This window comes from Vigna unguiculata, chromosome 1, assembly GCF_037176805.1.
Source record: "Vigna unguiculata cultivar grain cowpea cultivar isolate G323 ecotype 2 chromosome 1, ASM3717680v1, whole genome shotgun sequence".
NCBI lineage: Eukaryota > Viridiplantae > Streptophyta > Magnoliopsida > Fabales > Fabaceae > Vigna > Vigna unguiculata.
The window spans coordinates 1914098-1925269 of record NC_140792.1 but is presented as its reverse complement, the minus strand read 5'-3'; the positions used below and the strand labels follow the sequence as shown (position 1 = coordinate 1925269).

Below are 11172 nucleotides of genomic sequence, written 5' to 3'. Positions count from 1 at the left end.
TCCCATATCCTCTCAAGCCTTCAAAGAAAGACAAAGAAAGGCAATTTGCAAGGTTTCTGGACATTTTCAAGAGGCTTCAAATCAATATTCCCTTCTCAGAAGCCTTGGAGCAAATTCCAACCTATGCAAAGTTTATGAAGGAAATCCTCACAAAGAAGAGAAGATTTATTGAAGAGGAAACCATAGGACTAGAGGCTGGATGCAGTGCTATCATTTAGAAGATGTTGCCTCCAAAGTTTAAGGATCCTGGCAGCTTTACACTTCCAGTCACAATTGGGAGCCTAGCTGTGGGGAAGGCCTTACTTGATTTGGGTGCTAGCATCAACTTGATGCCTCTTTCTATGCTTAAGAAGATTGGGGAGTTGGAAATCAAGCCCACTCGAATGACATTGCAACTGGCGGATAGGTCAATCAAGTACCCTCACGGAGTAGTGGAGGATGTGCTAGTTAAAGTTGACAAGTTCCTATTCCCAGTGGACTTTGTTATAATGGAGATGGAGGAGGATGTTGAAGTTCCTCTCATATTGGGGAGGCCATTTATGAAGACTGCAAGAGTGCTAATTGATGTTGATGATGGCAAACTCACAGTGAGAGTTCAAGATGAAGAAGTGAACTTTAATGTCTTTGAAGCCATGTCTCACCCAAAAGATATTGGAGGATGCTTCAGAGTTGATATGCTTGATGAAGTGCTCATTGTTAAAAACAGATATGTCTAATTATCTTAACCACAAAGGGATCTGAGTTGATTAACAAGCTTTTATATGGTTTAAGATGATTCTTGAATAAATCTTTAGGTTTTAAAGCTCAATTAATCAATTTCGCAGTTTTGGGTTAATGGACTGTTTAAATCAATCAAGAAAGATTATGAGAGAGAAGAAAGAAGCAAGACACACAATTTATACTGGTTCGATTCAAAAAGAATCTACATCCAGTCTTCTCCTAAGTAACACACTTAGGAGGATTCCACTAAACAGAAAGGTTCCAAGAATTACAAGCACACCTATGTAATTCTAACTCCCAAAACCCAAGAACTTGATTTAACAATCAAGAACTCCCCCTAGGAGCAATGCATCCACACAATTGCACCTAGGTCCACACTTCAAACACTGAAGCTACTGTAATCAGAAATACAGAAAACAAAACAAGAAACGAATACACCTAAGTTGTGCAGATTTGACTTGATGCTCCTTGAATCAAGCAAGATCCATCATGGTAGAATCAACCATCAACTCTTCTTGGATCTGTACTTGAGTTATTGCAGAATCTTCTGAAGCTTTTGTGTCTCTTAGATGGCTCTATCTCAGATGAAGACTGCGTGATCTTTCTAAAATTCTCCGACCCAAAACAGATTCCAAAACAGCTTTTATACAAAGGTTTTTGCTGTCACTAATTTGATTAGCAAATTACCTAATCGATTATCGTGAGTACATTTTTACTCATTTTGTGCCAGACTTCACAGCTAATCCATTAGTTCAGAAACTAATCATGTGCAGGATTACACAGCAGGCCTGAAATACATTTGATAAAGAGAAACTATTTGTCTAATGCATATCCTAACTGGACCAAGCTATGTTTTATCCCAGATTAGTAGACATCATCAAAATTGTTCTTCATTTATGGATGAAAGGCTCCCCCTTTCAACACTCATGAGCTCCAAGAAAGATTTACATGCCTCATCTCCTCTAGAGAAAGCTCTACTTGATGCCTTTGAGACTCTCAATGATGAGGAGGAGAAAGAGATTGATGAGTGCTTAGCCAATCTTGACGCTTTGAAGGAAATCCCTCCTCATGAGGCGAAGATGGAAGACTTGAAGGGTGAGAATGAAGTCACAGAGCCAAAAGTGGAGTTGAAGATGTTGCCCCAACATTTGAAGTATGTGTTTCTTGAAAGGGGTAGCAACAAACCTGTGATTATCAGTAGCTCCTTATCACCCTCAAAAGAAGAAAAGTTGATTGAGGTGTTAAAAGTCAACTCAGGAGCCATTGGTTGGTCCATATCTGATCTGAAGGGAATCAGTCCCTCCTACTGTATGCATAGAATCTTCATGGAGGAGGATTTCAAGCCAGTGGCACAACCTCAGAGAAGGTTAAATCCTGTGATGAAAGAGGAGGTGAGAAAGGAGGTATTGAAACTCCTAGATGCTGGGATTATCTACCCAATCTCTGATAGTGCATGGGTGAGTCCAGTGCAAGTGGTTCCCAAGAAGGGCGGCATGACAGTGGTTCGTAATGACAAGAATGAGTTGATACCCACACGAACCGTGACCGGCTGGAGGATGTGCATAGACTACAGGAAGCTGAACAAGGCCACAAGGAAGGATCACTTCCCTCTTCCTTTCATGGATCAAATGTTAGAGAGATTGGTGGGTCAAGCTTTCTATTGCTTTTTGGATGGCTATTCTGGTTATAACCAGATTGTGGTGGACCCTAAAGACCAAGAGAAGACCGCCTTCACTTGCCCTTTTGGTATCTATGCCTACAGAAAGATGCGATTTGGGCTTTGTAATGCACCAGCCACGTTTCAACGATGCATGTTGGCTATTTTCTCCGACCTTGTGGAGAAGTGCATAGAGGTCTTCATGGATGACTTCTCGGTGTTTGGAAGTTCATTCGATCTTTGCTTGGCAAATTTGGAAGTTGTGCTCAAGAGATGTGTTGAAACCAATCTCATTCTCAATTGGGAGAAATGCCATTTCATGGTGACTGAAGGGATTGTCTTGGGCCACAAAATATCTTCCAAGGGCATTGAAGTGGACAAAGCAAAGGTGGATGTCATTGAGAAACTCCCACCACCAACAAATGTGAAGGTAATCTGGAGCTTTCTTGGACATGCGGGTTTCTACCGACGCTTCATCGAGGATTTCTCCAAGATAGCCAAGCCATTGAGCAACTTGCTCAATAAGGATATTTCCTTCAATTTTGATGTTGAATGTTTAAATGCTTTCAATCTTTTGAAAACCAGCCTAGTCTCCGCACCCATAATCATTGCACCTAATTGGGAACTTGATTTTGAACTTATGTGTGATGCAAGTGATTATGCGGTTGGGGCTGTTTTGGGGCAAAGAAAGAATAAAATTTTTCACTCCATACACTATGCTAGTAAAGTCCTTAATGAACATCAAGTGAATTATGCAACTACTGAAAAGGAGTTACTAGCAATAGTGTATGTCTTGGAAAAATTTCGTTCTTATCTCATTGGTTCTAAAGTAGTGGTTTACACTGATCATGCTGCAATCAAATACTTGCTTACTAAACCTGATTCTAAACCTAGACTCATTAGGTGGATTTTGTTGTTGCAGGAATTTGATCTTGAGATTAAAGACAAGAAGGGTTGTGAAAATCAAGTGACAGACCATCTGTCAAGACTGGTGAATGAAGAGGTGACCACACTGGAGCAGGAAGTGTTAGAAGAATTCCCTGATGAAAAGCTGCTCCTAGTATCTAATAGACCTTGGTTTGCAGAAATTGCAAACTTTAAGGCTGCTCAAGTTGTTCCTGAGGATATGAGTTGGCATCAGCAACAGAAGTTGTTCAGGGAAGCAAAATACTATGTGTGGGATGATCCTCATCTTTTCAAGATTGGGGCAGACAATTTGTTGAGGAGATGTGTGTCTGAAGAGGAGGCAAGAGATATCTTGTGGCACTGCCACAATTCACCCTATGGAGGACACTACAGTGGAGAAAGAACAGCTGCAAAGGTTCTACAATCTGGGTTCTATTGGCCGAGCATTTTCAAGGACTCTCATGCACACGTGAAACACTGTGACAAGTGCCAAAGAACAGGGAGTATCTCCAGAAGGAATGAAATGCCTTTGCAGAACATACTCGAGGTTGAAGTGTTTGATTGCTGGGGTATTGATTTCATTGGCTCCTTGCCTTCCTCATTCTCTAAGGAGTATATTTTGTTGGCTGTGGACTATGTCAGCAAATGGGTGGAAGCTGTTGCCACGCCCACAAATGATGCTAAGACAATCATCAAGTTTCTCAAGAAGAACATATTCTCCAGATTTGGTGTCCCAAGAGTCTTGATAAGTGATGGAGGTTCTCACTTCTGCAACACTCAATTGAAGAAAGTCTTGGAGCACTACAATGTCAGACACAGAGTTGCCTCTCCCTACCATCCTCAGTCAAATGGACAAGCAGAGGTGTCAAATAGAGAAATCAAGAGGATCCTTGAGAAGACAACTTCTTCCTCAAGAAAGGATTGGTCTATTAAGTTAGACGATGCTCTGTGGGCCTATAGGACTGCATTCAAGACTCCAATTGGGTTGACTCCATTCCAATTGGTATATGGGAAGGCTTGTCATCTTCCGGTGGAGTTGGAGCACAAAGCCTATTGGGCCATGAAGTTCTTGAATTTTGATCCATCCTTGTCAGGGGAGAAGAGGAAGCTACAACTTCATGAGTTGGGAGAAATGCGACTCAATGCCTATGAGTCCTCCAAGAGCTATAAAGAGAAAGTAAAGGCCTATCATGATAGGAAGTTGGTGAAAAGAGACTTCAAAACCGGTCAACAAGTGCTTCTGTTCAACTCAAGATTCAAATTATTCCCAGGGATGTTGAAATCCAAGTGGTCAGGCCCATTTACCATCAAAGAGGTGAAAGCTTATGGGGCAATTGAAATTGAAGACCCTTCCTCACAAAGGAGTTGGGTAGTGAATGGCCAAAGGCTCAAGCCTTATTTGGGTGGTGAAGTTTTGAGGATGACCACCGTCATGCACCTCAGTGAAGCCTAGAGTCCTTACCCGTCAGGCTCGTGACGTTAAACAAGCGCTTTCTGGGAGGCAACCCAGTGCTCTAAACTCATCTTAGCTTTTAATTTTCGTTTTCAATTCAGTATGATGTTTGTATGCATGTGTGAATTGTGTTAGTATGATTGTTTTGTGTTTGAATTGATGTTTGAACTTTGTGCTAATTTTGTTGCATGCATTTGTTAATTTGTGGAAGTATAACTTAGAATGTTGTTAAGCATGTTTAGTTTTAGGACGTGATAGCATGTGCTTGTTGTTGCATTTTAGATGGAGTTCAATCGTTGTGCATCATAGAATGTGGTAGTCTAAAATTGGTTGTTTGTGAGAATAATAGTAGCATAGCTTGTGTAGTGAATTTGTGTTTTAAGTTAAGTGTGCATGTGTTAAGTGAATTGAATGTTTTGCTTGAGTGTGAATGCTTGGTTTGAAGTTGAAAAGCTTGAAAAAGTATGTTGCAAGAGTGAAAGGTTGGTGGGAGCACAATAGAGTCAAAACCAACCCAACCATAGCCCAAAAACACAAAAATTCCACCCCTGCAGCTTAACCGCCTGGCAGTGCACACTCTCCCGCCAGGCGCAGTCTGTAAATTCAGCCCCTGGGAGCATTCCAGGAGCTAGCCGCCTGGGGGCCCCCTAGCGCCCGCCTGGCGCCACACCAGAAAAACTGGTGCAGAGGCATTTCACTGATACGCCGCCTAGCGGCTTGTGACCTCCCGCCAGGCGGTACCACTGCGTCAGCGCTGTTGGCCCTTTTTAACGTGTTTTTCAACTGGCCCAACCCCTCACCTTAACTTCCACTCACGCCTGGCGCCGCTGCCCTCACACTCTCACCTTGCAAAAACCCTAGCCCCCATTTTCTCTCTCAAATCCCTAACTCTATTTTCCCAATTTCTCTCATAATTCCAAAATCCTAGCCTCCAATTTGACCCTTCTCGTGCCCTAACCACTCTCACTCACGCTGCCGCCACATTCCCGCCAGGCGAAACCCTGCTCTTCCTCCTTACCACGCACCCACTCACCTTACACACCCTCCAATCTCACTTCTTGCAACATTCACTCGTGCATTCCACTCAAGTAAAACATCCTTCTTGTGCTATTTTCATTCTCGCGTTGTATGATGTGGTGCTGTTACTCCACTGTTGATTCATTAGTTAGGGTTTTACTTTGATTTGATTCTCGTTTTTTATGTTGATATTCTGTTTACAAGCTTGTGTTGATGTGCTTTGGCTGCCATTGTGCTTGTTTTACTTGCTTTCTGTGCCGCGCTGTTACTACACAACCATGGCTGCAGTTTTGTACCGCCTGGCGGTGGCAATTTTGGCCTATTTTTCCACCAGGCGGCGGAGCCTTGCAGAGCCCCTGTATCAGCTGGCGCCTGGCGGCCGTTTTGGAGGGGCCAGGCGCTGGCCCCTGTTTTTGCCTCTTTCTTTGATTTTCATGTGATTGTAGCTTGGGTTGTGAGGCACCAATGCTACAAGGGTTTTTGCATATGAATGACTTGACATTTTGTTGTTCTAGTTTAGTCTTTAGATGCAATTAACTCTCTTTTTGATTGAATCTCTCACTTCAATGCTAACTCTAAATTGCCTCTTTTTACCAATGTTTATTTTGCAGATGGCATCCTCCTCAAATCCCAAAAGAATGAAGACCACCATGGGCAACCCTTCGAAAGGGCAAAAGCGAAAGGAGAGAATTTACTCTCATTACTTCCTCACAAAGGATAATGAGGACCGCTTCCAAGTGGTCATGCAACGAAAGTTGGTGGCAGAGAGGAAAGTGATTCTTAAGCCCGAGGAGGTCAACGAATTTCAGCTGGAGTTGATCAGGCGTGGCTGGGAAAGGCTAGGTAGCTATCCTAGCACTTTTAGTGTAACCTTGGTGAAGGAATTCTATGCTAACGCCAAGGTTACCACCTCAGCAGCCCCCACCTTTCTCAATTATGTGCGGGGGAAAAGGGTGCCCTTTGATGCTGACACGATCAATGAGTTTTTGGGCACCCATCTGGCTGATGATGTGGAGTGCCAGTTTTCAGTGTTGGATGATGAGGGCGTGGCTCGTGGAGAGCTGATCCAAGCACTCTGCTTGGCGGGTGAAGGATTTCACAGGGGTACGATTCAGAGAGGTTCCCTTCACCCATTGGCCCGCTTCTGGTCAGCATTTGTGCACGCCAATATCTCCCCGTGCTCCCATGTTTCTGATCTTACGGAGGGACGCGCCACCATTCTATACACCATCCTGACAGGTCGGGTGATGGATGTAGGGCAATTCATTGCCAATGAGATCCACCGGTGTGCTAACGCCGCTGGCAAGGCCGCTCTTGGCCATCCCTCTCTCATCACCCATCTTGCAGCCTGGCAGGGGTGGATATTTCTGTACCCCCGTTGGAGAAAGCAACGCAGGACCTGGAATTTTCATATTTTCAGAGGTACTGCTCAGTTGCTCCTAGACCCAGGAGGCGCCATCAGCCACAGGCAGAGCCAGAGCCAGAGCCCGAGGCAACACCCATCATTGACATGCGGTTGCAGGCTTTGGAGGCCAAGCTCGACCACCTTCAGCTCCTGGAACCCCAGATGCAAGCCTTATACCGGATGGGGATGGCCAATGCTGACATGCTTAGGGGCATCTCCCTAACTATTCCTGAGCTGCACACCCCATCAGCTGAGGAGTTTGCTGCCACTGTTGCTTGGCCTAGGGCCCAGGCCACTACTACTGGGGGAGGTGGAGCCTCAGCTGCTGCAGAGGATGAGGATGAGGATCTAGACGCAGAGGGCGAGGATGATGCCTGAGCACTTGGAGAGAATGATTCACTTTTTGCAGGACTTGTTTTGTTGATAGTCCTGATTTATTTTATGCTTTTAGTTTTCAGTTTTAACTTTCTTTTGATAGTATTGATCTTTTTAGCATAGTGTAGAACTTTGTAACTTGGTTGTGGTGAACTAATCTTTTGCATTGAATTACTACTTTTCATGATTATCTTTTGTGCTTGTTATGAAATGATGTTGAATTAGCTTGTGAGCATGAACTTGAGGTTGTTCTCATTTTGATATAGTGATGCTTGAGTTTAATTGTGATCAATGATTTTGGCATATGTTGACAATTGTGGAACCCAAATACCCTGTGAGAGGTTGTGCCCCAGAGTTGATTTGTGTGAATGCTATCACTGTGGACTCATAATTGACTTTGCTTGAGTTCAATTGTTATTCATTTACTTGCATGCTACAGGTGATCAAGGCCATCTTTCTTTTTCTTGTTACATAATTGAGCCAATCCTTTTTAAGTTGATTTTTTGTGCAAATCCTTTGAGTCTTCTTTGAGCCTTAAAGATAATATGTGCCATTCCTTGAACCTTGAGCATAGTGAAGATTTTGACTACCTTACTTTGAGCTTGAGAGAGCAAATGATTGTTAGTCATGAGTATGGTTCAAGTTTGGGGGAATTATTGCTAATACAAGGGAGCATGGGAAAATTTGTAAAGTTTTTGGTTCAATTCAAAAAAAAAAAAAAGAAAAGAAAAGAAAAGAAAATTGGTGCAAGCAAGTTGGGAATTGGTTTCATTGGTTCAATAGAGAAGGGAGAAAAATACTTTCATGATTTGATTAGTTGCTCTCTTAGCTCAAGGTACTTTTGTTATCCTGAAAAACCAAATTTCCTTCTTAGCCTAGCCACGATACAAGCCATAAAAGACCTTGTGATGATAGCATGCTTGTGAAAGTCTTAGACATTTTGAACAAAAAGCAAAGTTAAATTGTGTGACATTGTGATGGTAGAGAGAATGTTGTTTATATCCATACACTAGTGGGCTTGAGTGAAACACTTGTTCTTGTGAGAAGTGGTTCCCATTGATCAAGGAAACATTTTGCCATGATTGTTGATCCCTTATAAACTCTTGCATGCACTTGTGATATTTTTATTTTGTGAACACCATAGCTTTAGTTTGCCTTGCTAATGAAACACATGTGCCACACAATCTTTCAAATAAGAGCAAGCACAATTGACATATGTTTTCTTGATTTGCTAGATCATTGCACTTGTGTTGTTCATCTAGGCCAAGTTACCTTTTTTGCTTGAGGACAAGCAAGGTTTTAAGTTTGGGGGAGTTGATAATGTTAATTTTTACCATTATCCAAGCTATATTTCATTAGCAAAATCATCTCTTCCAAAGCTTTTAACCTACTTAATCCTCAATTTTACCTTACTTTTGTAAATAAATACATTGTGGGTTACATTGATCTAAATATATCACTAATCCCCATTTTTGTGTCCTTTTTGTAGATGGGAAGCTTTGTTCCTAAAATCCAGACTAATGAGTGACCCGGAATAGCAAAGAGAGAAGAAAAATGTCAACAGGAAGCGCTTGGCGACGCGAAGCCAGCGCCAGGCGGAACAGACCGCCAGCCAAGCGCCAGACAGGCGCTACTGTTAGTCACCGCCTGGCGGCACTTAGTCACCGCCGGGCGGTAGCGGGAAGATTTGCCCCCTGTTTGGTGGCTTGCGCCTGGCGGTGAGACCCTTCCGCCAGGCGCCCTTTTTCGCTGATGTGTCAAGTGACCCCTTTTTCTTCTGTTTTCGCGGAGGGAAACGGATCTTTGGCATTTTGGAGGCACGAAGAACACATTTGGAGAGCTTGGAGGAGTGCTAGGGCTTGTGGGAACAGCTCCATCTTCCTCTTTGTATCTCTTTCTCTTCCATCTCTTCCATTTTTAAGCTTAAGCTCTCCATGGCAATGGAAAGCTAAACCCATTTTTGTTGGGGTTAGATGTAGCCACGAAACTCTTGTGTAAATGCAAATGTTTTGATTATATATATGACTCTTTCATTAATTGCTAGTCTTCTTATTTCTTCACGTAAAGCTTGCATTGATTTAGCCATCTCTTGCATGATTTTTGGTTCATGGGGTGTGAAAATATCTTTTGAAACCTAGATTTGGAATAAGAGAACTCAATGGAGCTTGTACCTAGGAATGGGGCTTGACCCATTGGTTGTCTTAAGCCTTTGTGCATAAAGCAAATTTGCTTATTAAGAGTTCAAGGAATTGACTTTTAATAAGGAAATTTAGGCTCAATCTTTTAAGGAATTAGGGTTTGAGTAATATTGTGGGTTGGCATTAGCATATTAATGAAGAGGATGTTAAATTGTAGTTGCATGAGAGCATAGTTGGTGAATTCTAACCCCGGCAATATCAAGTCATATCATTTCTAATCTTTTCCATTCACTAAGTGCCTTTAACTTCCAAAGTTCAATTTTAATTATTTATGCAAAGTTTAATTTCATACATTAAAACTCAAAATATGGATTTATTCGTTAGTTTAAATTAGTCACTAATTTCGCAAATATTTAGTATACACGAGTCTCTTGGGAAACGATATCCCGGTCTTACCGGTTACTACTTGCGCGACTTGGTACACTTGCCAAAGTCATAACAATACTATTCCTAAATATCATTTTATATATATATATATATATATATATATATATATATATATATATATATATATATATATATGTATATATATATATATATCATTTTATATATATATATATATATAATTTTAACCACTTCAAACATAATTTAAAGTGAAAAAATTACAGTATGATTAATAATGAGTTATAAAATAAAAAATAATTAGATAAAATATATCGAAATATTATTCTACATGATGAAAATAATAAACAATAAATAAAAATATTAAAAAACTAACAAATGTGTGTTTTAGAAATAATTTTAGAGACTATCGAAAGAAATTGCACAAAGGAAATCAAATATATAATTAAGGTATGATAAGATGAAAAATATCTTAGAGAACTAAGAAAACTTTTCAAATATCAACATATATACTCAGTGGTTGAAAAATAACGAAAATTATTTTAATGAAACAAAAGAGTTATTCAAATTAAACAAAAATTAATAATAATAATAATAAGTAAAGAATTTTTTTTTATATTACCTTAAATGGAGAGTATAAACATTCTCATGTGAAAGGAAAATATACAATAAATAAACATATTAAAAAAATAATAGAAATATTGTGAGCATAAATTTTTTTAATTAATATACATCATTTTAACATAATTACATAAAGGTTATGATAAGATAAAATTTATTTTGGAAATGTGAATAAGTTTCATGACAAACCAAATAATTAAAAGAAATAAAAAATAGAATATATATATATATATATATATATATATATATATATATATATATATATATATGGTTACTTAATTAATTGTAGATATTTTAATAATTTAAACGAGAATAGAGATATGGCGGGGACGGGTATTGTGGCGGGGATATGTACATCCCCATACCCATCCCCATACCCAACTGAAAAAGTCGGGGATTCCCCATACCCATACCCATACCCAGTCAATGCAGGGATTTCCCGTCAAAACGGGGACGGGTTCGGACAATACCCACGGGG

General features: G+C 40.6%; 1 protein-coding gene across 1 annotated transcript; it reads left to right on the top strand.

Annotated features, from left to right (window-relative positions):
- Nucleotides 1-295: 295 nt before the first annotated feature.
- LOC114181970 (uncharacterized) lies at nt 296-4736 on the top strand. Its single transcript, XM_028068687.2, has 2 exons — nt 296-695; nt 4182-4736. The coding sequence occupies exons 1-2, from the start codon at nt 330-332 to the stop codon at nt 4734-4736; spliced, it is 921 nt and encodes a 306-aa protein (XP_027924488.2). The 5' UTR covers nt 296-329.
- The last annotated feature ends 6436 nt before the right edge of the window (nt 4737-11172 follow it).

Coding starts and splice junctions, on each gene's coding strand:
- LOC114181970 (XM_028068687.2), top strand. CDS start 330: ATGCCTCTTTCTATGCTTAAGAAGATTGGGGAGTTGGAAATCAAGCCC. Junction 696..4,181: donor TGCTTGATGAAGTGCTCATT/GTTAAAAACAGA, acceptor ATCCTTGAGAAG/ACAACTTCTTCCTCAAGAAA.